Here is a 24,712-nt window from a genome sequence, read left to right on the forward strand (position 1 = left end):
AAAGTAAGGGAGAGCCGAACCCGCAGCGGGAGGGAGAAAAAGAAGCTGAAGTTGAAGAAGAGGGAGAAGACGAGGAAACGAAGCGAGGAAGCCGGCCGGACGGGATGCGCGTCACGAGCCGTTTGCTCTCGCTCGCTCGCTTGCTTGCTCTGGACCTTTCGCTCTCCCTGGACCAGTCGGAGCGCAGCGTCTGAGCGCCTCTTTTTTTTCTTTGTCTCTCACGCGAGAGTTTGTGTAACCCTCGTGAAATTTGAATTACGAGACACACCCGCTCTAAAAAAGTGACGACCCGAGGTTGGGAGGAAGAGGAGCTGGGGGAGAGCAGAGGTGAGCCGGTCGGATCGCAAGGGCCTTATGGGGAGAGGAGCTTTAGCGGGTTTCTGGTTTGGTTCTAGCGCTGCGCGGAGAGACTTCGCCAAGTCCCGCAGTTCAATCACGAGCTAATGCTGGGATTGGGTTTGGCTTTGAGTTTTGTGTGTTTTGCATGTGGTGAGAAGATGGGATATGGGTGAATGTTGGGATATTAGAATAGGTGTTAATGGGAATGGGTTCTCCTGAGTGCTTTTGTGGGGTTCGTTGGATGGCAAACTTGGTGATTGTATCGGATTGTTCTTTTGGGATGTTGGCAGCAGGACTAACAGGTGAATGGAATTTGATGGCAGAGGACACGAATCACTGTTAGAGTTCGGCCAGCACGAAACTTTGCTCAATATCGGAAATGGAATACGAATGTATCAAACAGTAAAGCTCATCTACACCCTCGGCAAACGCTATCCAAAACCAACATCAGGCTCTCCTCCACCTGTTCGGCGTACATTATAACAACAAGATCCTCTCTGCAGATCCCCCTGTGAGGATGCGCGATATTCCACCAGCTCCCACTGCTTTAGCCGCATGCGCTGGAAGCTAAAATCCCCGTTTCATTAGCTCAGCTCCGCGGCCCAGTTTAATCCCCATTCGTTTTCTCTTTTCTCCATCATATCTTCATCTCCATCTCCGCCTCATATCTCGGAAGCATGCCGTCCTCAATATCCTTATAATTCTTCCCCTCTTCAGTGCCATTCTTCCACTCTCGATAGTAATCCATCACCATCTTGGTTCGAGGCAGAACCTTTGTGATTTTTCTCCTGCTGTCTGGTTTCAACAGATCCATCACCACTCGCTGTAATCCCGCCGAGTATCGCGTCATGGACAATTTATCGGAGGAGGGAGAATTTTCACCTGTCATCATCGTAAACAAGACTTTGCCGACAGAAAAGAGTTCATCGGCGATTGTGTATGGGTAGTTGTCCTATACTGCAATCAGTATCTCCTGATAATTCTTGGGAATGAAATAAAGATGAGGATGAACCATTTGATTCCATACATACCGCTGTATCTGCTGTAACACTTGTGCGCAGCTTGTGGCGCAACGTATCCAACGACTCAAACCCTCGCCGCGCAGCCATTGCTATGCTGACCTCTACATCTTCATCCACAACATCTGCTTCATCATCGGGAGAAATGACATGATTCGTGACGGCTGCATGTTCAAAGTTGCCCAGTTTACACAGTCCATACGTTTCACTACCCCGTGGATGCTGAAAGAAAATGTTCATCGGTTCAATCGCACGGTGTAAAATCGGATTCCAATCTTGATCCACCGGCAGCCATTGCCGTTCTCCTCCAGCCGGTGCCTTTGTATCTAGAAAGAGGCGCTTCCCATCGTGGAGATATGTAATGGAGTTGAGAAGCGATGTCAGGACATGCCAGCAGAGTGACTCGGGGAGATAGAAATCAGGAGGAGACCTGCTGCGTCCCATACACAGGAAGATACCACTGAGGTTTCCTGCATCGCAATAGTCCCACACGATGTAATTCCTTGGACGGCTAAGCTGAAGTTCGCCAGCTACTGGAGCGGTACCGATAAAGGGATGGGTCTTTATGTGGCCGGCGATGGAGATGATGTTTTCGTGATTGAAGATTTGAGCAATGGCATCGCCAAGGTTCGAGTTGTACATTAGTTTGTGAAATGCGGCATCTTCCGCGTCCTCTTGACCAGATCCATCGAGAATTCTAAGAGGCTGGGCAATGTATTTCGGGAAGCCATATTCGTTCCTCTTGGTGGCAAACCAGATACCCTGTTCAGTTTCGTAGAGGAGCTCAAAGTCGGAAGTGTTGAAGTCGTTTATGAATGGCATTTTCAGTGTTCAACCAGAGGAATGGATGCATGTAATTGACAGTCATAGAATATCGAAGAGTGAGATGCCGAAAGAAAAAGTCGAAGTGAATTGAAGACGATTTGTCTGAAAACCCAGAACTGAATCCATGTAGTCTGTTCATGCTAAATATATACTTAGCAGGTATGAATCAATAATACAATGACAGGACATTGTTGACAAAATTGCTTTGTCTACATGTATTAAAGCACCTTTTACTAACAACTTCCATCTTTGTCCGTCCCCGCAACATCCGTGCTTCCATGTTCTTTGACTCAACACCACTCATTGTTCCGATTACATTGCAGTATGTCACCACAGAAATCGTTCCATGCTCTTTAGACTGTTAATCATTCAAGCAAGCACATGTTTATGTTCATTCTGTCGGTTTCCGGCCCTGAACATTGCCACTCTACAGCCAAGTGAATGTTGCCCAGCGCCATCGTAGTGACATAAAAAGCCATGAACTTGCTGTTTCTTGATCAGCCTGTGATCCTGCTTAACACCAATCCTGCTCTACCATCTTGTTGTCATCATGGAGCCAATTGTGTACACTATCGCCGAAGATGGGGATACAATCCTCGTACTCGAAAACGTCAACCGAGCCATCGGAGCACAACAAGATGACCCAGTATGGGAGAATGCGCTACCGGATGTGTTGGTCGACGAACCGCAACTTGACGAATTCAAGGTGAGAGGAGGCCATGTATCAGAGGACGCTAACAGTCAACGAGAAATCTGGATGTTACTTTCATCAAAGAAGCTCGCACCTGTATCGCCGATCTGCAGGCAAATGGAGCCCAACAACCAGCCAGAGATTCGACCCTTCAAGTTTACGTACAAGTATCTCTTCGTCACCCGACACTGGGATGAGAAGGCATTGGAAATGGTGATGAACATAATTCACGGCAAAACAGTCAACATCCCCGAAAAGATTAGCCTGGAGAAACTTGCTAACATCTCCGTTATTGTTGATCACTTTCAATGCCACCAGACAGTAAAGCCCTTTGCGGACAAGTGGATTGCTCGTCTGGAGGAGCCCTATCCTACCTGTTATGGGCGGATTCTTGTGCTCAGACTCTACATATCTTGGGTGTTTCTAGACAGCTTCGACTTTGCCGCCTTTACGAAGATAGTTATTCGAGAAAGCAGGGGCCCCATGCATACGCTGGGCTTGCCGATACCAAAGAGCGTCATCAGTAAGTTCCATCCCTGGTTACATGGACCCAGGTGCATGTAATTCACATCAAACAGTCAGACAACTAACTACTTCATTTCATAGCCGGGATTGATAAGACGAGACAGGGCCTCATTGATAAACTCTTTTTCGACCTCTACGCCATGAAGAAGAAACTATCAGAGCCGTCGCGCCTTTGCTCATCCAACTATCCGTCTCACACCACTGTTGGCTGCGCTACGCTTCTGCCTGATGCTCTCGTGGAAGGTATGAAAGATGTTGGCATAACATCGCCCCCACAGCGACCATTCAACGGGTACAGCATTGCGGCTCTTGAAAAGGCTCTTCGCGGGTTCCAACAGCCGGGCCTGGCGACCTTGATGTGGTCATGCGAGCTCCATGGCTCCAAGATCTTTCTACCCACAGAAGTCTGTGCGGTGCTCAGCAAACAACAGTTTGACAAAATAGAAGGTCTGGAAGTGTACAAGTTCCATCGCTACTGAGGAATGATGGCATGGGTTGAGACCTTTTTGTTGGCCGGGATTTACTTGGATTTTTAGCTCTAGTCATTGATGTTTGCAGTTGCGTTCAGCTTTATCTGTTAGTTGCTTAGTCCATTGAGGTACATGTAGAGGCAGCTCATCCCAAGGGTGATGCCAAATATATAGCCTAAAATGCATGCCTTCATTCCATCCATTCTAATTAAATCCACCGGCACGGAGCTGATGTCATAGCGTGTTTCAAAGCGACGGTGCTGAAAGCCAGACTGACGGTACAATCACCTTTGTACCATGAATGCCTCTCGAGCTTATCGCGGGAGGTTCGTTGTGTGATGAAGGGAATGAGTTGGGTGAGTTAGCGTGGCCTGTGACATTCAGATAAATTACCCGCCCATCTTTGCGTTATTATCTCAACCACATGCAATATTACTCGTACCCCACGTTTGAAGACATGGGATGTATTCCATTCTTTTCCAATTCAATTCAATTCAATTCAATTCAATTCTGTTTTTATCAACTGGATGACACTTGACAGAAAACAAAAACGACCCAAGCACGAGGCCAAGCGCTGCTGATTGTTTATTGTTTCCGCCCCTTGGCATCCAAACTGACAGACGGCGCCCAACCGAATCAAGTGCACGGCACGCACCTCGTCCGGTTTGACAACGTTTGGGCGCTTGAGCACGCAAATTCCGAAACAACTGGACACAACCGAGCAGCTGCAGGGGTATCGCTGAGGCCAATCACGGGCCAGAGGTGCCTGAGCGTCCGCTGATATGCTGAAGCGATCGGCCAGTGAGCGGCGTCTGCAGGGGGGTTTCAAGATGCCTCTTTGGGGGAAGCGGGCTTGCCGCTAGAGGGCCTGGGGGGCCAGGGATGTTTTGTTACATGAGATGGGATTGATGGAGATGAAGCCGTTTGTGAGATGAAGATGGAGGTTTCGCGGGAATAGGGCCTGTTGTATAAGTCCCTACCCGCGGATAGGACAATGATCCATGTAAGAGTGTGCTGTAGTCTAGGCCTAAGTGCTGGGGGATGGTTATCAGCGCTGCAGATCAATGTGAGGCCCTCTCAGCTACGGTACGACTCGACGTTTCCCTTTGATGGCTCCCTTTCATCTACTATATACTAGATACTATACAAGCAGCATGAGCATGAGTGTGATTGAGACAAGGTACAGCTGCACTAGCAGTAGCGATTAGAGTGTTCAATCACCCAGTTCATCTCATTTCATCTCAGTTGGTTCATTTAGTAGAGATCGCAATAGCAATACAGTAGCACCTTGGCAGAATAAGAACAATGCCCACCGCCCAGAGTACATCAATACAATCTGTATGATATCCCCAAGCATTGCATCTGCATTCTCCTCTCATCCCAAAACAAGCATCTCTCGTCCAAACAATCGACACTCCTTTGCCGCTGTCATTTCTCTCCCCGATCCGGAAACGAAGCCATTGCCCACCCCCAGCCATCTTGACACACGCTCAAGGGGCCAATCTGAGACGGCCAAGGCCCGCCTGCAAACCGCTCCCTCCCGCCTCGCCTCACCTTTGGGGGCCTCTCTTTTAGCTCTGGCCGTTCCCTTCCTTCGCCCATCCCGCTCTGCTTTGCTGCACGCTTCGCTGGCCGATCGCAATTCGCCTCTTTTTTTCCTTTCCTTTCGACGGGGACCTGCAGGTGTGCGGCGCGTGCGCGGGTGTATTCTAGCGCCTATTCGTGAGGTGAGCCGCTTGTGAAGCGCTCCTCTCTGTTGTGTGCCCACTCATGCCGGCCCTTGTGTCGCTTTTCTTTTTCTTCTTGAAGACGCCCGTCGTTTTCATTTCAGACTTCCGGTGACACTTCATCGCTGGTTTCGTCGGTCTTTTTTTTTTTTTTTTTTTTTTTTGAAGGGAGCGCCGTCGAAACTTCGCAGGCGAGGGACGACGAGTGCTATCGGCAGGACCGTACAAACCAACACTCTCTACGCTTCGACTTCTTTGACTTCTTGTTTTCTTTGTTTGTTTTCTATCTTTAGTACTACTTTGCGTTCTCTTTCGCTTCATTTTTTAGCCATTTCGAAGTCGATTTGTCGCATATTCTCTCTTTGACCCAATCCGAATACCCCGCTGTTTGCTCATTCCACATCGCCAAAATGGGTTGCCTCAGTCATCGCAGCAAGGAGACACGGCAATATACTGACCAAAAATGGGATTACATTAACCTCTCCGACTTCAAGGCCAAGGGCTGCGGCGCCGTCTTTGCATACATCACCCTCTGGATGGGCCTCATCATCTCCCTCACCGTCTACGGAGTCGATACCTTTACTGCTGTCCAATTGCTTGTCTTCAACCGATGGTCGTCCGAGATCGAGCCCGCCATTCCCTTTTCCGTTTCGAAATGGATCTTTTCAGTTTGCATCATTTTGTCCTTTGTCAACCTTGGATTTGAATGGATTCGGGCAGCTCGAAAGATTAAACGAGGAAATGTTGCCGAGGTTTATCTTGACAGTCTGGCTGTCCGCTGGGAGTCAATCCGTCTGGGGTCTGGCCAAGGTTTTAAGCGATTCCTTGTCTTTACCGAGCTCACCAAGAGTAAAAAGGGCGCCGAATACATTGCCCTGTTTACTTACTTTAGCTTTCAATGTATGTGCCAGCAATGGGATGAAGTTCCCTCCTGATTAGATGCGTTTTTGCTAACTTACACAGCCTGGATCCGAGTTCTATTCTGTACAAGCCCGCGACAGGTAGTCAATGCCTTGACTCTCAGATCTGTCTATCTCGCCAAGCTCGCTGTTAGCTCAAACTCAGTCGGAGGCTCTATCTCGGAATTCTTTGACAAGATCAAGACACTTGCGCAACAAGACTTTCGACAGGCTGCCATTCTTGGAGGCATGTGCTTCACATTGGTTGTCTGGGTCTTTTCAGCTCTGTACTTGCTTTCCGCCGTCCTCTTCTACGTCTGTTTCCTCTTTCACTGGATTCCCCGCGCCGACGGTGGCCTGACAGGATACTGTGAGCGAAAAGTCAACAGCGCTCTGCTCAAGATTGTGACCAAGACGGTCAACAAGGCACTCGCCAAGGGGCAGGCAGACAGGATGAAGAGAGCCATGACCGAGAAAGGCGAGGCTCACCCAGACACATCGCTTCCAACACTACCAAATGTCGGTATCTTCGCGCCACAGCAACAAACTGGTGTCACTGCACCTTTGCCCGCGTACACGTCGAATCCAGGGACCCCGGTCGGAGACTTTAAGCGACAGATGCCCCCGCGAAGCATGACGGGAGCCTCAACCATGAGCTATTCTTCTCGGGCTCCACTGGTCAGTTCCGCTGCCGATATGGGATACTCGAATAACACCAGGTCGGCCTCCCCCGAAGACATGCTCCCAGCCATGCCGTACCTGCAGAGGACTGGGACTGGGGACTCTATGAGAAGCACAGACATGAACCACATGCGTTCTGGCTCAAATTCTTCATATGGTCAGCCGCGTTCTCAAAGCCCTCCAAGCAATGGTCCTCGGCTGGATATGAGCCACATGCGGACTGGCTCAAACTCATATCGACAGCCATTCTCTGAAAGCCCCGCGAGCATGGGTCCGGCGGCTGCATCGTCAATGTACGCGCCGTCGACAAGGTCAATTCCGTCGCGTGTCCCCGACCAGTATGGCAATCGTCAGCAGATGCAAGACGATGCCCAATCTTTCCGAGGTCCGCCACCCAGGTCATATACTTTCAATAATGAAATGCAAGACGATGCCCAATCTTTCCGAGGTCCACCACCCAGGTCGTATACCTTCAACAATGAAGGTCGATCCAGCCCAGCACCATCCGCGGCAGGGTCATCTTACTCAAGAGCCCCTCAGCAACCCGTGAGAAGCGCGACAAGTCAAGTGCCCTTGCGTGGGATGCGATTCACTCCTCAGAGGGTGATGACTGAGCCAATGTCTAGCCGTGCACCGGGAGACAATTCCTACAGCGGAAATGGATCACGGATGCCGCAACCCAGACAGCCGCTTCGTCAAAATTCCCAGGACTTTTACAATCCACAAGCTCAAGCTCAAGGTCAATCTGGATCAACATATGGGTCAGCATATGGATCAGCATACGGATCAGCATATGCATACGATGTTGAGGCGCAGAACAATGGTAGATATTAGAGATAGACTGCCTTTTAATCTGTTTGACCGGTTCGGAACCAAAACTATTTTCTTTTCAACCGCGATTTGCATCATGAACTACGATACACGTAAAGGCGCAAGGATGAGCTGAGAGGGACAGCCGTGGGATCTGTACTATTAAGGAAATATACCCAAAATATCATGACTGGGTTCGAGGGATAGGTATTAGGATAATTGAGGATGAAAGATGAACAAACATTGATGTATTGTGTCCATCGTGAAAGGCATGAATGAGATAACAAGACACGTCTTCACTCACCGGTCACCGCAACACAATCCGATCTCAATACATACTTGCACAAGAACAGCGAAGACAAGATACTAATCGACTCGACATAAATGCGGGGGTCGCATCTCTTGATTTTAACCTTTGCATGAATTGTCAGCGCTAACATCTAGCAGACGAATGAGGGAAATGCGGCGCTTTTGCCGCACAATGATTTGTCACCGTTGCAGACTCCGATTCCGTTGAGCCAATCTCGATGCGTATGGAATCTCGTCAAAGGTGAGGAGGTACATGAGGCGATTGTCTGTCTAGTCGGGCGTCTGCCTTTCTAGAAGTCTCAAGTCGTTGCTCTCAAAGTTTCGACCCCTCAAACTCACTTCTTCTTCTTTCTCATGATCTTAGCTGCCATGACAAGGCATGCTACTCAGCCAAATCATCTCGTATAACATCTCACAGCTGCTATTCTTGCCAAACGCCCCTCTCAGCGTATTCACCACCAACGCATCCATCGTAGTCGACGCCACAATGCCGTCCCTCGTGTCAACTTGGCATCCGGGCGAGGTCGCCATGCATCGTGAGCTGCGGACGCCTCGCTTTGAGAACCCCACGTCGGCGGGATGCCCAATGCCGTATGCCGTAAGAGTGATGCACTCGCAGCTCCTTGCGCTTGGAACCCTGGACGATGAAGGCAGGCCGTGGACGACTATTTGGGGCGGAGAGAGAGGCTTTGCTAGGCCGGTAGCCGAGGGTGTGCTCGGTGTTAAGAGTGCTGTGGACAAGCAGTACGATCCTGTGTATAATGCTTTCTGGAAGTCTTCCGATGGTAAAAATGGCGGTGCCGACGAAGAGGGTATAGTGAGGCCTGAAGGAGGCAAGATGATGTCCGGTCTGTCTATTGATCTCGAGACTCGCGATCGCGTTAAGCTCGCAGGTCGACTCATTGCCGGCGCCGACATTAGCGGTGCGGAAAGCGAAGTCCAGCTTGCATTTCATGTGCAGGAGAGTCTCGGCAACTGCCCCAAGTATATCAATAAGAAGGCCCTTGAGAAGACGGTGCCTCAGCCTGAATTAGTACCCGGAGGTCCTGGAGGGATATTACCGCCTGAGGCAATTGCTTTGATTGAAAAGGCGGACATGTTTTTCTTATCGAGCACCAATGGAGAGAGCATGGACACCAATCACAGAGGTGGACCGAGGGGATTCATCAGAGTGTTGAAGAATGACGAGGACGGAGTTGAGCTAGTGTATCCAGAGTGTAAGTGCTTTTCACCCACCATTCAATATGACTGAGAACTAACAAGAGCGTGACAACAACAGATTCTGGAAACAGATTATACCAATCACTAGGAAACCTCAAAGTGAATCCCCTCATTGGCGTCGTCATCCCCGACTACGACACCTCCAATGCCCTCTATCTCACTGGCCAATCCACCATCCTCCTCGGCAAGCAAGCCTCCGACCTCATCTCCCGCTCCAACGTAGCCGTCAAAATCACAATCTCCGCCTCCCACCTCGTCAAATCCAGCCTCCCCTTCCGCGGAACCCCCAACGAGCCATCTCCCTACAACCCTCCAGTACGATATCTCCTCTCCGAGAAAGCTCCAGCTCTAGCTCCCACAGACCGGCCCGATGTCAACGCTACTCTCGTCGCAAGGGACATTCTCACACCTACAATCGCCGTCTTCACATTCAAGCTCGAAACAAGAGACGTAAAGGGCCTTCCCCAATGGCAACCCGGCCACCATGTCACCATCAACTTTGAAATGGAAGTCAGTGGTGGTTACGCCCACATGAATGACCAAGATCCCCAAAGCCTCAACGACGACTACGTCCGCACATTCACCGTCTCCAGCCCTCCAAATTCTCTCCCCCAAAAGGACCATTTCCAAGTCACCGCGCGTCTCCACGGTCCAGTGACGAACTTCCTCTGGAGGCATAATCTCCGCGTCCCTCTCGACCTCTCAGTCATGGGCTTCGGCGGCAAAGAATCCTTTGCGCTACCCGTTTCCACAACCACCACGACGCCATTCAAGGAGCCCATCTACATTGCCGGCGGTGTAGGCATCACACCCATTCTCGCGCAAGCAAAGGTTGTCCTCGATGCTTCTGTTCCATTGAAGTTGCTATGGACACTACGCGTCGAGGATCTCCCTCTTGCGATCCATACTTTCAATAAAATCCCTGGTTTGGCGGAGAAGACCACTCTATTCGCTACGGGATCGCTTTCTGAGGAAGATACGGAGAAGATGCTTGAGAAGATTCGTGAACGGGGAGCGACGGTGCACGATCGACGGATTAAAGCTGATGATTTGGGAGAGTTGAAAAATGGAGGGAAGAAGTTCTATCTATGTACGGGACCGGGGCTGTTGACGTCGTTGAGGAGTTGGTTGGATGGCGAAGACGTCGTCTGGGAGGATTTTGGATATTAAATGGATTGAGATGTAGGGAAAAGTTCAGTGTTGGTCTTCAAAATACAATTTTTGTAGCATTATTGAACAACAACAGCTCTCACTATCGTCACTTGATTGAGCATATATGCTACCTTCGCCGTATAAGTCTAGATTCATCTTGCTGGATGTAGAGGGGGACCTTGTCATCCTCCTATTATTCATTCGCTCGTTATGGCTCTCTCTAAGGAGATGGAAGATGTATCTCGATCGCTTTGTCATAGTAGCGGATGGCATGCATTCGAAGGATAGCCTAGCAAAAGGATAAATTCAGCGTGTATCTTTAAAAATCTGGTAATTTGTTTCAATGGATATAAAAAGAGAGAGTATCTGTGTGGCCTCATGGATAACCTCCGAGCATATGACTAGAGGAATAATCGAGGAAATATGTTATTAGGATAGTTGCGAGAAAAATGGAGGAATAGAGGTTCCGTAGCCCATGATGTCTCTGTAATTCGGGGACGCTGAAGCTATGATTGCAGATTCATGCGTGGTATGAGTAAAGAGATAGAAAATCGATGATGGGAGTTCTCCTGGCAGACAGATATGGTTAAGGTACCGAGAGTCCCGGGCCGCCATATCACAGCCAGTCGCTCCGACAATTAAGAGAGGGGGATAATACAAATCTTCCACGTTCTCAAACGTCATGATGGTGTTATTCTTCTTGTAGACGGACCCCACAGCTCCTCGTCATTGTAAGTGAAGAGTGGTTTCGATTACCGGGCTGTGAATTAGCCTTGTAGTTATGAAGACAAACGGCAATGGCAATAGGATAAACAAGCTGAAATGATGATAAATCGTAAGGCAGAAATGAAGAGAGTCTAGAATGGCCCAAGAAATAAGGTGAATGTATCTAATCTGTCTACCGAGGAAGCTAAACGATTAAGATGATTGTTGGCTTGCATAGGAGAACCTGACTTAGCATGGGGAAGACCCTCCTCATGCTGACCACTGTGGAGAAGCCTTCTGAATCCTCCTACATGATTACGACTTTGAGAGTAACATCACGATGAGAGAAATACTTAATCTCTACAGTGTGTGTACAAACATAGGCTCGAGTAATTGTGGTACAAAACATGACTCACTGGAGATGCCGATTCATTTTCTCGCAAACAGCAATCTCAACTCATAACGGCTAAAGTACAGCGTATATCAGAAAGGGGGATACAAAATTCTTGCCACCTAGCACAGAACACAATTAGAGCTTGTCGTAGATACGTCTACTAATGCCGAGAGATGGATAGCCGCTCACCGTCTCACTGGTGGAAGTGGTGCAATAAAATTACGCGTATTTAGAACCATCACACACCCTCATGCAGGGAAATTTAAAATGACTTGAAACAGATCATTAGAGGGGCCGTTGATACCGATTGTCTCCTTGTGGCATCTTCCCCGTATGGCTTGCTTTCAACAACGAGGCTTTATCAGCTTTGACCGCCGTAGCGACCCAAAGAAGCGCCATCTTGACTGCATATACGCGTATTCCTTGGTGCAGTCGCTAACCAATACGACCCGTACTTGCTAGAATCTTGGAACATTTTGTCAATTTTTTAAATAATGAAGCAATTGATTGGACAAGGCCTAGTTCGGCATTGAGGGAGTTGATGTGGGTGTTGGTGAATACGCGTATATGCGGGTGCCGCATTCGTATTCGGAAGGGCGCCTGTGCTTGACTTGACACAACGGCTGGGTAACGTTATCCGGCTATGTGTACATAGATCTAGATGGTTGATAATGTAAGCAGGTAGATATCCAGAAGATGGAAGCAAATGTCTACAAGTATAAGAGACTGCACTTCTGTTTGCTCTGATTCTCATCATACTCGGGCCTTCTATTCAATACCATTCTCTCCTTGCAGCCTTCCATCCCTTCTTCACTTACCAATACCAAAACCACCCGCCAAAATGGTCGACTCAACAAGCCGGGCTCTTCTTCCGGCCGACCAGGCCAGAAACATGGCCTTTGACAAGATCCTGCACAAAAACTCGTCGGCATCTCAGGGTGGTCTTCGTGCCATGATCAACAAAGACAACGAAGCACACAAGGCAGCTGTCGTTGAATACTTTCAACACTGGGATGACAAAAAGGCCGAAGACGAGACTGAAGCCGTTCGACAATCCCGAGTCATTGATTATGCAAGCTTGACAAGACAGTATGGAAGCATCTTTCTTTACGTCTTCTTCTACTCTGAGTGGCAGGTTTACTAACTCGAGACACACTGACAGATACTACAACTTGGCGACCGACCTTTACGAATATGGCTGGGGCGAGGCATTCCACTTTTGTAGATTTGCCTATGGAGAGGCCTTCAAGTCGGCCGTAAACCGACATGAACATTATCTGGCAAGCAGCATTGGCATCAAGCCTGGAATGCGGGTGCTGGATGTCGGATGTGGTGTTGGCGGACCGGCACGAGAAATTGTCAAGTTCACAGGATGCCACGTCACCGGCTTAAACATCAACAACTACCAAATCAGCCGAGCCAAGCAATACGCTGTAAAGGAAGGGCTTACCCACAAGCTGGATTTCGTTCAAGGAGATTTCATGGTTAGTATTTCAATTTCTAGGAAAATCAGATGGAGTCAACTTGGACTAACAATAACCACGACAGAACTTGCCGTTCCCCGACGACTCATTCGATGCTGTATACGTAATCGAAGCCACTGTCCACGCGCCTTCGCTGGAGAGTGCCTACAGAGAAATATTCCGTGTGCTCAAGCCAGGAGGCGTCTTTGGCGTCTATGAATGGTTCATGACAGACGCCTACAACAACGATGATTTGGCCCATCGTCAGATCCGTCTCGACATTGAGCAAGGCGACGGCATTGCCCAGATGCTCAAAGTCGAAGACGGCCTCGCCGCCATCCAAGCCGCAGGATTCACTCTTGAAACCCACTACGATCTCGCTGAGGACGACAGCAACGATACAAGTGTTGCTCCGTGGTATTGGCCTCTAGGAACAGATCTTCGTTATGCCCAGTCGCTTTCGGACGTACTGACTGTCTTGAGAATGAACCGGTTTGGCAGAGTGGTATCTCATGCTTTCATCTTTATTCTGGAGTTGCTTCAGATTGCTCCGGCAGGTACCGGAAAGACGGCTGAGAGTCTTGCAAAGGCAGCTGATGCGTTGGTTGAGGGAGGGAAGAAAAAGTTGTTTACGCCGATGTATCTCATGGTTGGCCGCAAGCCTGAGTTTTAATTTATTTGCTAAAAGGCTGGGTAGTATCGTTATCTTTTACTCAGGATATATTTATTAATTGACAATTGTATTTTCGCAACTGTACGTTCATAACTGTCGAGTGCCGTCAATTGAGACTTTATAGTACTACGACCCCCAACGCAACGTAACTCATGAGAGTGTCAACCATTGGAACATGGTGTAAATGAATATTAATCGCAAAATTTGTATAGCAGAGTTGTGTAACCTCTTCAGCTCCGTGCTACCAAAGATCGCCAATCGCATCAACTTACAAGCGCACATGACTTGGCATCTCGTTTTAGATTAACCCCTTGCATATTTTCTAGCGCGGACGCGTGCCTAATCGCGCGTTCTATTTCAGACCAAACTTCAATTTTTGCGGTCACTTCACTTCTCATATCTGTTGCTACCAGATTGCTGTATGGCAGATTGGTAGCAAAAAACATTGGAACCCCACGTATAAGCCGAGAGTCCCCGCGATACATGCATTCACCGCGACTCTTTTCGCATAGCCACATGAGCACAGCACAATTATTTTCCTACCCTCGGTCTCCTAGATTCCATACATCAGCCCGCATTACCCAGCACCATGCGTTTGTTAAAGACTGATACGCTTGAGTTTCGAGATTTCGACTATGGCAACATTCCGCAGTACGCCATCTTGTCACATCGATGGGGCAGCGAGGAGCTTACGCTCCAGGAGATGGAAGCAGGCGTGACTAATAAGCAAGGTTACAAAAAAGTGCAGCAGTTCTGCTCAAGGGCCAAAGCCGACGGGTTCGATTATGGCTGGGTTGACACGTGCTGCATAAATAAGACGAGCAGCGCAGAGCTATCAGAAGCCATCAATTCCATGTACCTCTGGTATTATCAAGCTGAGAGATGTTATGCCTATCTTGTGGATGTCCCATCAAAGTCCAATCTTGAAGATAGCGAATGGTTTGCCAGAGGATGGACTCTGCAAGAGCTTGTTGCGCCCTCAGAGGTTTACTTTGTTGATGAGCATTGGAACGACCTAGGAACTAAGAAAGACCTGCAACAAGTCGTGTCTAAATGCACTGGTATACCAATCAGCATCCTCTCGGGCGATGAAGATCTTGAAACAGCCAGCATCGCACAGAGAATGTCATGGGCCGCCAACAGAAAGACTCAGAGACTTGAAGATCGGGCTTACAGTTTGATGGGGATTTTTGGCATCAACATGCCCTTGCTTTATGGAGAAGGCGAGCGGGCCTTCATTAGGCTCCAAGAGGAGATTATGAAAGTCTCGGATGATCATAGCATTTTTGCATGGGAGTCTTCCGACAGTTGTGGCGGAATATTGGCAACTTCTCCCGAGGCGTTCAAAGACTCCAAGAACATCATTCCGTTCAATCACTTCAATGATCCCAACGATTCCTCGACCGTAAGTAGTCGAGGAGTCCATTTAAGTGCTCGATTCATGGGTAGAGGGCCTCGTGGATTGGGTGTCGCGATTCTTCATTGCAAACAGCAAGGTGTAGAAGATAGGCCGATTGCCATCTATGTCAGAGACTTATTTGGCACAATGCAGACATTTGAAAGAGTCAGAAGCGAAAAGCTGGAACAGCTTGATCTAAGAAAATTCAGATCTTCACAGTATCCAATGAGAAAACTATGCGTTCAAACGGGAAGAATGACGCCTACTCGGAGATCCAAGAACCTTGGGAAAGATGGCAGTACTACACAGTACGACGTTTACGATAATGACACCCTGGAGCAACTAATAAGTCTTTCAGATCCAAAAGCTTTGTTACGCGCAGCCGAATCCGGATTTGAAGACCGTGTATGGCTATTACTGACACGAGATGACATTATGATCGATTGGATGGATGAACATAGGGAGTATGCCTTATTACGCGCAATAGATGGAGGTCATGAGAATATCGTCAAGATACTACTTGCTCGTGGCGCCAATTCTGGCTATATTGCCGGCACATTTAGGACACCCTTGTTATTCGCAGTCCAAAGGGGACACAAGTCCATAGTCAAGTTACTACTTGATAATGGGGCCAAAGTCGACTTCAGAGATGAAAAGCTTGTGGAGACACCGTTGCTAACAGCGGCCGAAAAGGGGCTTGAGGATATTGTTGAACTTTTGCTGGACAAGGGGGCCGACATCAACTCTTTTGATCGACCCAGTGATACGCCGTTACGGGTCGCTTCCAAGGCAGGGCATTATGGTACCGCCAAGTTGTTGCTTGATAACGGCGCCAGAGTTGACTTGACACATTACCGCTCCCAACACACGCCATTACAAGAAGCTGCCGCGTGGGGACATGAGAGCGTTGTCGAGCTGCTGCTGGATTGGGGCGCCGATATTAATTTACGAGACTTCAGTGGTCGATCACCGCTCTACTTGGCCTCTTCAAGTGGACATGAAAATATTGTTAGGTTACTCTTTGAAAGGGGAGCTGAGGTCGACGAGAAAGTCCGAATACTACCACCCTCGGGATACAAGACTGTTGACAAGGTATTGCAAGATAAAGCTGCTGAGGCTAAACCCAAAGAAAAGAAATCAGGAAACTTTTCCATTAACCTCTTCAAGAAGACTTGAAAGAGTGTTGCTAAATCATAGCTTGTTAGAGTACAGTCTAGCTAAATGGTGGAACATATGGAGCAGATTGGATAGCAAGACGCAATTTCAGGTGATACTCAATCGGCTCCTCATCGTGCAAGTCATCCTGATTCCAACACGCCTCCACAAGCTCCCGTAACAACCTCATGTTGAAATTCCGTGGCTCCTCTCCAGCTCTGTTCAATATTTCCAAAGCCGTCATCCGCTGAGCATCGTCCCTAGCCTCGCAAGATATCATGAAGACCGGCCATGGAGGGATATAAGTCAACTCGCCGCATAGCATATTGAGTCCTCTGTTTACGAGATTTTTGTGGCGAAATTCCTCGCCAGAATAGCCCAGTGCCGCTCGGTTAAGGTAGATCAAGGCGGCAATTCGGTACAGTTCCGTGGTCTTGTCGCGGTTTCGGGTGAGTGCAGTCGAGGGAGCATCGTATGGAGGGGACTCCATAAGACCAGCTCGTAATTTCGCTTCCAATACGTAGAGCTCCTGCATTTGTGGAGGGGCAAGATCGGTGTATTCGACGATTTTCTGCATCAGCGCGGAGAATATAGCTGACGTGTATTCAAGAACTTTGCTATCGCACCCGAAATCGTTCTATCATGAATTAGCATCTGACCGAAGTATAATATATGTTTGGATCTGGCAAACGTACCCGCGGAACATAAATCCGTGCAGCCACAGGATCCATTGCACACAGTCTCATTCCTCGCATGGCCGCTTCCGGTTTCCAGTACACTATGCCAAACCTAGCAAAGATCTCATGATAAGCAACCCAGTCAAAGAGTAGAGAAATATCGCCGCGGACTTCTTGGGCTAATACGCCCGAAACAATGATTTGCTTAGCACCGCATAGGTATTCGGCCCAATCTTTAGTAGTGCTGGATATTTGAAACGTCTATTCACACCGTGAATCAGTAAACAACCTGATTTTCATTTGGGTCAAGGTGCTCTTCTTACCTCGCAAAGATACAAGAGCATACTAGCCATGAGATGTTGAGCAGTCCGATGGCCAAAGTTCCCTAGGCGCAATGACTGTTGGAGATATGACAGTGCCTTTATTTTCAATACCATAGCTGCACCAGTTCGGCCTATATTTAAAGACGACAATGCCAGTATGCTGTATAATATCGCATTCGAGGCCGGCGTAGCGTCGTAGAAAGCAAGTCGTAGAATGTAATCGGTCAATTGGCCCAGGTTATCCAATATCAAAAGACGAGAACCCGTGTCTATAACTAGACCAATTATTAATAAATGTGCACAATAAGACCTTCTCATCTACCTACAGTACTGCAATAATCCGGATTCACTCTCGTGTATCCTCATAGAATGGATAGAAGGAAGGGCCGGCGGAATGCTCATTTTGGCAAAAGTGATTTCTTTTCGATAGGAGTTAGCAAACAACTACTAAAGGGGCGAAAGATTCTTACGGTTCGATTTGGCCTCCGATAACTCATAAAACTTTTCCACATCCCAACTAGTCATATTGAGAAAAAGACTGTGCTGATACAGCGCGGCGAGTATATGCTTCTTTTGCTTTGCGGTCGATTTAAGCTCAACAGCTCGCCGTTTATCTCCGCTCCGGGGCCATGAGAGCCTCATGCCGTACCCCTGACACTGCACATCCTTATACCGGCAATTGGCGCATGTCGGGAGTGCTCGATCACACTTAATTTTGCGATCTACCGATTTCTTAGCCTATGATGAATCTTGAAGGTAATGAGCCGATTGGCCATCTACCTCGACAAGTCCAGCAGCCTTTAAGAGCCATGTCGACACTTGTGGGGTTCGTTCAGAGTAGCTTGCGTATGATAGGATAGATGTATGTTTCCCACGTTGCAATCCTCTTGTGCGTATGTGAATCCTACGACTTTAGGGTTAAGAAGCTCGTCGCGAATAGTTGCCTTGAAGCATAGGAAACGGGGGGCGAAAGTTGCCGTTGCTCTCAAACAGGCGAATGAAGCACCATATAAGTTATTCAGCGGAGCAAACGGCTCAACTTTGTGATCCGTAAGCGGTGTAACAAGGGGTTCTGGAATCGAGTGGCTCAATTACCGGTATTCAGCTTTGTCTCAGAGCATTTGGCTATATTTAGACTTTGACTATTTGGTATTAGTTGCGGAAATTCTTGCCTTGAGAGATTAACTACCAATCATGATTGATTATTAACGTTCGGTGTACATTCCACCCCAGCAGACATACACCTAATACGAATGTAGCTTACATTAGTAAGCGATTAATTAGGTATATTGCCTCGACGACACGCTGTTTTTCTATCATTATTACACAGACTTCTCTGTCTTTTCCGTACAAGGAAGTTACAGGGTTCAATTCGAAAGTGGGATGATTCAAATCAAGCCGCGAAAGGTTGTCAAATGATGAGCGTTACCAAACTCTCTTTCATCTTCATCGTTGAAAGTAGATATGAATATGTCACGAAAAGAGGCACTTGTGCTTCGCATTCGAACTGATGAAGTAAATCAGCTATGGAAGAGCTTTTACTCTTACTCGTATCTTTGGGTAATAGGGGCTCGCACAGAGGAAACGGTTATTCCAGAAGGGTTCGGGACAAATACTATCCGAGAGATATAGCTAGCTGGTAGGCTTGCCTCATGGAGTATTTATTCCACCTATTCGGCTAGCCTTTGTTATGCTTGTCAACCAGCAGTGCATATGATATTTTCCACCAAAGAGCGTGACTGAAACTACAGTATATAAATGAAGGATGAGAAAAAAGGCAAAGAAGAATGCCAGTAATTGTCTCGATTCAACTCAATGAATATGCATTTGTTCTCTCAGCTAGTGCCGTTCAGTGATTGCCCATAAGAGCTGTATACCATGACTGCGTTTTCTTTTGCAGTTTTTAGAATAGTATGCACGGTCAAAACTACAACGCATTGACTATAACTTGATGAAAAGTATGTCAATTGGCCTGACTCTATTGCTATGAGTTGCTGGGTGTAGACCTCCTCCTTTTGCCCGGTGGTTGGACTGACCCCTGTTCAATCAAGTAGCGATACCTAAGTCGGTGCCCCTATTTTCAACATAACTAACTAAATTCCAATCTCGTATCCAGACTATATATAGCTTCGCTACCTATGCCATTGACTCTAGAGTCCACATATCTCTAACGTTCAAAAGTTCTCTACAATTTTGAGAACCATGGACTTTAGTACTATCAACTAGTTGAACTGAATATTAAGTTGATAACGTATTAGTGTCTGTTGAATGTATAATGTTGTGCCTATATGGAACTCTTTCTCAAGTGGACTCAACGAAGCCAACACAACACCCAATTCATGCGCTATACAATCAAGCCCTGTAATGCACATATCCCATCGTCATATATACTGTTTATGCAACTCTTCATCTTTATGCCGCCTTGAAAACTTATAAACCTTTGCATTATGGATTGCGGAGAATATATGCATGTGTCAGTACTCGTATCAGTAGCGTACTATGTATCATCAACCAGACTTCAATTTTCTGACTCGTCTAATCAGTGCTGTTATATCGCTGATCTTAGTTTCTTCAATTATTCGTTTAATAACACTTTTCTTTTATTTCTCATATCCGACCCTCGCTTCGCGAAGTGAATGCACAACCTCGGATATGATTCCGTTTTGCCGAATATTCCTGAGGTAATATCCGTAGTATTTCCTCAAATGTCGAAAACAGTATTAGCCGTTGTTGAAGATTGATGACTAATGCGGGGCTGATGAGGGGCAGCCAATATTGGAGCTGTGACGTTGAATAAGCTGAGCTACTTCATAAAATCTCACAACTCACAAACACCAGGTTCGCCCTTTTTTTTCTTATTTCCTATTTCCATGAGAATCTCAGAAGCAAGTTGCTGATTTAGTTCTCATATAAAACTACAGAATCTCCTTTGTGATTAAGGAGATCTTTTTTGCCTTCATCATTCTGCTCAAATCTCTTCATTGTTTACCCCGCCATCTCTTTCTCGGGGCATCGCGAGGGGCAAAAAGCGTGCACACTTCTTTTCGTGTAAGACAGCAGCAAAATTTCGCAACAATGGCGGCCACCACGGATCTGAACACCTACAAGTTCAACCACTCGATGTATGCTGCCTCATATTGTTCTGCATTTGCCGTGTCAATTTTGGTTACTGATGAGCTCCCCAGGATTCGAGTCAAGGACCCCAAGGAGTCTGGTAAGTGAATCCCATCGTACTGTATCACAGTATTACCTATGGCGTGTTAAAGCCTCATGCTTACCCTGGTGTTCAATCAAGTGAAATTCTACGAGTTTCTTGGCATGAGCGTCATCCGCAAGGCCGAGTTCCCTGAAGCCAAGTTTGATCTTTACTTCATGGGATATAACAGCAAGGGCGCGACTTCATTCGGAAACTCTTCGCTTGACCGTGAGGGAGTCATTGAGCTCACCCACAACTACGGCACTGAGAGCGACCCCAACTACACCATCAACAATGGAAACAAGGATCCTCACCGCGGATTTGGTCACACCTGCATTTCCGTCGACAACCTCCAGGCCGCTTGCCAACGCATCGAGGACGCCGGTTACAAGTTCCAGAAGAAGCTGACCGAGGGACGAATGAACCACATTGCTTTTGCTTTGGATCCCGATGGGTACTGGGTGGAGATTATTGGACAGAAGCCCCTCGAGGAGACTGCCAGCATCAAGGAGACTGACGTCGCTACCTATCGCATGGTAAGAATCACCCACGCCTGCAGCTCAGTAGATTTGAGTTACTAAGTCTCACCAGAACCACACCATGATTCGTGTCAAGGATCCTCAAAAGTCTCTCAAGTTTTACCAGGAGGTCTTGGGCATGTCCCTCTTCAGAACCAGCGAGGCTCCCAGCGCAGGTTTTAACCTCTACTTCCTTGGCTATCCCGGAACCCAGGGCGTCCCCCAAGAAGGCAAGACGAGCGATCGTGAAGGCCTCCTTGAATTGACCTGGAACTATGGCACCGAAAAGGACGAGGCTTTCTCTTACCACAATGGCAACAGCGAACCTCAAGGCTTCGGCCACATCTGTAAGCAATTTTTCCTGACTCACTACTAAAAGTGTCATCAGCTAACCTTTATTCTTTTAGGCGTCTCTGTGGATGATCTGGACGCTGCTTGCCAGCGTTTTGAGGACCTCAAGTGCAACTGGAAGAAGAGACTGACGGATGGCCGCATGCACAACGTTGCTTTCTTGCTGGACCCCGATGGATACTGGGTAGAGGTTGTCCAGAACGACAGATACAGCAACAAGTATGCTGTTTAAAGTTGGAATTGCCATGATAGCTAGCCTTTGATGAATTGAGATTCAACAAGTTAAGCATAACATAGTTGCCATGATGAGTAGACGATGCAACGCAATTGAGCCATATTTGACCCCAAATGGGCAATTGCACGTAGTATCGACTTGCATATGCATGACCCACTAAGGCTGAACGAAGGAGCTAAATGCGCATTAAATACATGTAGGCAGACGCTCGACGCCTCCAGACGAAGTTCTTTGTCAAATTAATATCTATTGTACTCGTTTCTATTCAGGAAATACCAAATGAGGCTGTTAAACACAAAGTCGCTTAACCTCGAGATATTTCCTACCAATGAGGACATACGTTATGCCATACTGTCCCATACTTGGCGGGAGGGGGAAGTGACATTTGCAGACCTCCACCAACACGAGAATCGAACGGAAGCCCGAGGGTGGGACAAGATACGTCGAAGTTGTGAAATAGCTTCTGAGCTGGGGTTCGACTATATATGGGTTGACACGTGCTGCATTGACAAGACAAGCAGCGCGGAGCTGTCGGAAGCCATCAACTCAATGTTCCATTGGTACGAGAAGGCCGAAGTGTGCATCGCCTATCTAGATGACTTGACCCTCGCAGCAGATTCAGCAGCGGTGGACTCCGATTTCGAGCAATGTCGCTGGTTTTTCAGAGGCTGGACGCTCCAGGAACTTATCGCTCCCCCAGAGTTGCGATTCTACTCCAAGGAATGGAACTTTGTCGGCACAAGGACGTCTCTCAAAGCCATCATTGCGAAAACCTCGCGTGTCCCCGACATGATGCTCGAGGCGCACGTGCATGGCCAAAGACAAAGGCTCGACAATTTTTCGGTGGCGGAAAAGATGAGCTGGGCTGCCAACCGCAGGACGACTCGACCGGAGGACATGTCCTACTGTTTGCTTGGAATCTTCGATATCAACATGCCTTTACTTTATGGAGAGGGCCAGGGCAAAGCTTTTAGGAGACTTCAAGAAGAGATTATCAAATCTACAAACGATGATTCTATTTACGCCTGGAGCTATTCCGAAGAACAGTCCAAGAAGCAGCATTTCTGGGGCCTCTTGGCTGACACTCCATCTGCCTTTGGACAGCACAGGGAGGGCTTCGTGGTAAAACGATCAAGGTATGTATTTACAAGTAGTCTCTAACGTGATGAGATATCCTCGTTATTGACCCCCTGTCTCAACTATCTAGATATCTAGCACGGCGCTCAAATCACGTAGCCACAGTCTCCAACCGCGGCCTCAACGTAGAGTTCGCGCTGGCGCCTCTTCTAAACGATAAATCGGACACCATCTTCATCGCCATGCTGGACTGCGACATGCAGAAAGAAAACTCATCGCACTCGCTGACGCCGGCCATAATCCTCCAAAAGATGTCGTGGCACAGCGATTCCGAGTTTGTCCGCATACGACCAGACTTCTTGCTCGTTCAGCTAATGAATCGCATAATATTGCCCACAGCCGACGACCTCGCTCAAATGCGTGACGGCCTCCGTCTCCCAGAAGCCGTGCCGCGACAGATATTTGTCCCGCATAACTTATCCGCCCTGCGTGCTCCGCGGGGCATCTTGTTTCATCCTGCAGTCAAGGAACAGTCTCAATCTATGAAGCCTCAAGATTCGCTTGTAGTGGATGTACTCACGCAACCTTCTGAATGGCTTTATTTCGACGAAAGATCGCACGACGGAAGCATAGCAAGCCCCGGGCAAGCGAACCACGACTTCTTTGACATCTTATCATCATTACAAAGAGTGCAGTCATATGTATTGAATTTTAAACCCTTCTCTGATCTAGGAGTTACAGAGCCCACGCAGGCAATGATCCTTGGGTCGTTAGAACTCGAAATTAAGCAACAAAGTGGATGGAACAGCTGGCATGTGTGCTTGGTAACGGGACTGGAGCCGCTCCCGCCAAACCCCTTTGGCACGCCATCTCTGTATACTGTACCGTGGTATGCATTTGAGACAAAGGCCAAGGTCATGGCGGGAGAGCTCGATGCGGTGTTGGACAAGAAGACGAGGCGGGGGTGGCATAGACTGCTGGATGATATGGTGATGAGAGTCGATTTCGATCTCGAGAGTCGGCACTCGAGGTTGTATTACAATGCGGTGTTGAAGGTGATTACGCCGTCAGAGAGATATGGTGGGACGAATAACTCCAGGCCAAGTACATGAACTGTGATGATTCACAGAGAAGTATTATACAATTCAATAGAATATGCTCATAAATATCATCATCATAGCTCTTCCACACCCAAGACAGTCATCTCCAGCCTTTCCAAAATCTCATCCGGGACGTCCAATGGCTTCTCCTCCGGCACCAAGCCTTTGCTCACCAATTCATCCAAAGTAATATCAGGCTGTTCTTCTACCGCTTTCTTGAGCGCCCTCGCCCTCTCCGTAACATCCTCAATAGAAACAATCCATTCATTCGCCCACTTCGTACTCAGAGTTCCCGGTATACCAATCTGGATACTCCGATAATGCAACTGCTCGAGCTTTGCGTTCCTTTCCGGATCCCACTGGATCCTCACGTCAGAAGGCCTCTCATGCGCCGTCTTGTTAGTGCTCTCTTTGTCCACTCGTGCGTGTTCCGCTGGATGAGTTGATAAGACGCCTTGCTTCAGTAGTCCAAGGAAATCTTCTTTTTTCATCTTGAGGGCGAGGATGCGACTTTGGCCGTCGTCCTTGTAAGAGTATCCGGAGCGGTACATTATCCAGCACCAGCTTGGCTTAATCCAAGTCATGCGGCCGGGACTGAAATCCGGCGAGGCGTTGAGTTTTTGGGCTCTGACGGCGGCATCGGCGATGGATGCTTTGTAGGCCTGGTAGACGATGATGTGGTCGTTGTCGTACGAGGCGCGGATTTGGCGGTAGGGGATTTGCGAAGGATAAGACATGGTTGATGTTTTCAAGTTATTTTGTTGCTCGCATGTATTTA

General features: G+C 48.0%; 9 protein-coding genes across 9 annotated transcripts; 6 read left to right on the plus strand and 3 right to left on the minus strand.

Annotated features, from left to right (window-relative positions):
- Window positions 1–773: 773 nt before the first annotated feature.
- Window positions 774–2,180, minus strand: M431DRAFT_531645 (hypothetical protein; the record flags this gene model as incomplete). Its single annotated transcript, XM_024920836.1, has 2 exons — window positions 774–1,291; window positions 1,371–2,180. The coding sequence occupies 2 exons, from the start codon at window positions 2,178–2,180 to the stop codon at window positions 977–979; spliced, it is 1,125 nt and encodes a 374-aa protein (XP_024773739.1). The 3' UTR covers window positions 774–976.
- A 553-nt stretch (window positions 2,181–2,733) lies between these two features.
- On the plus strand, window positions 2,734–3,878 carry M431DRAFT_482897 (hypothetical protein; the record flags this gene model as incomplete). The annotated part of the gene is made up of 2 exons (XM_024916076.1): window positions 2,734–3,397; window positions 3,481–3,878. The coding sequence occupies 2 exons, from the start codon at window positions 2,734–2,736 to the stop codon at window positions 3,876–3,878; spliced, it is 1,062 nt and encodes a 353-aa protein (XP_024773740.1).
- A 2,128-nt stretch (window positions 3,879–6,006) lies between these two features.
- Window positions 6,007–8,010, plus strand: M431DRAFT_496016 (hypothetical protein; the record flags this gene model as incomplete). The annotated part of the gene is made up of 3 exons (XM_024917444.1): window positions 6,007–6,496; window positions 6,560–7,574; window positions 7,638–8,010. 3 exons carry the CDS (start codon window positions 6,007–6,009, stop codon window positions 8,008–8,010), a joined length of 1,878 nt encoding a protein of 625 aa, XP_024773741.1.
- A 772-nt stretch (window positions 8,011–8,782) lies between these two features.
- Window positions 8,783–10,686, plus strand: M431DRAFT_87893 (hypothetical protein; the record flags this gene model as incomplete). Its single annotated transcript, XM_024923844.1, has 2 exons — window positions 8,783–9,512; window positions 9,575–10,686. The coding sequence occupies 2 exons, from the start codon at window positions 8,783–8,785 to the stop codon at window positions 10,684–10,686; spliced, it is 1,842 nt and encodes a 613-aa protein (XP_024773742.1).
- Window positions 10,687–12,608: 1,922 nt separating this feature from the next.
- On the plus strand, window positions 12,609–13,903 carry M431DRAFT_6315 (hypothetical protein; the record flags this gene model as incomplete). The annotated part of the gene is made up of 3 exons (XM_024921632.1): window positions 12,609–12,856; window positions 12,930–13,251; window positions 13,316–13,903. 3 exons carry the CDS (start codon window positions 12,609–12,611, stop codon window positions 13,901–13,903), a joined length of 1,158 nt encoding a protein of 385 aa, XP_024773743.1.
- Window positions 13,904–16,515: 2,612 nt separating this feature from the next.
- On the minus strand, window positions 16,516–18,268 carry M431DRAFT_496021 (hypothetical protein; the record flags this gene model as incomplete). Its single annotated transcript, XM_024917445.1, has 6 exons — window positions 16,516–17,094; window positions 17,153–17,395; window positions 17,458–17,732; window positions 17,784–17,876; window positions 17,928–18,179; window positions 18,238–18,268. The coding sequence occupies 6 exons, from the start codon at window positions 18,266–18,268 to the stop codon at window positions 16,516–16,518; spliced, it is 1,473 nt and encodes a 490-aa protein (XP_024773744.1).
- Window positions 18,269–20,300: 2,032 nt separating this feature from the next.
- Window positions 20,301–21,865, plus strand: M431DRAFT_117756 (hypothetical protein). The gene is made up of 5 exons (XM_024912012.1): window positions 20,301–20,579; window positions 20,643–20,671; window positions 20,753–21,189; window positions 21,245–21,518; window positions 21,579–21,865. Exons 1-5 carry the CDS (start codon window positions 20,533–20,535, stop codon window positions 21,752–21,754), a joined length of 963 nt encoding a protein of 320 aa, XP_024773745.1. The 5' UTR covers window positions 20,301–20,532; the 3' UTR covers window positions 21,755–21,865.
- Window positions 21,866–22,036: 171 nt separating this feature from the next.
- M431DRAFT_87059 (hypothetical protein) lies at window positions 22,037–23,946 on the plus strand (the record flags this gene model as incomplete). The annotated part of the gene is made up of 2 exons (XM_024923757.1): window positions 22,037–22,893; window positions 22,965–23,946. 2 exons carry the CDS (start codon window positions 22,037–22,039, stop codon window positions 23,944–23,946), a joined length of 1,839 nt encoding a protein of 612 aa, XP_024773746.1.
- Window positions 23,947–24,008: 62 nt separating this feature from the next.
- On the minus strand, window positions 24,009–24,671 carry M431DRAFT_496025 (hypothetical protein; the record flags this gene model as incomplete). The annotated part of the gene is made up of 1 exon (XM_024917446.1): window positions 24,009–24,671. One exon carries the CDS (start codon window positions 24,669–24,671, stop codon window positions 24,009–24,011), a length of 663 nt encoding a protein of 220 aa, XP_024773747.1.
- Window positions 24,672–24,712: the final 41 nt, after the last annotated feature.

Source organism: Trichoderma harzianum (assembly GCF_003025095.1).
Source record: "Trichoderma harzianum CBS 226.95 unplaced genomic scaffold M431scaffold_7, whole genome shotgun sequence".
Lineage (NCBI taxonomy): Eukaryota > Fungi > Ascomycota > Sordariomycetes > Hypocreales > Hypocreaceae > Trichoderma > Trichoderma harzianum.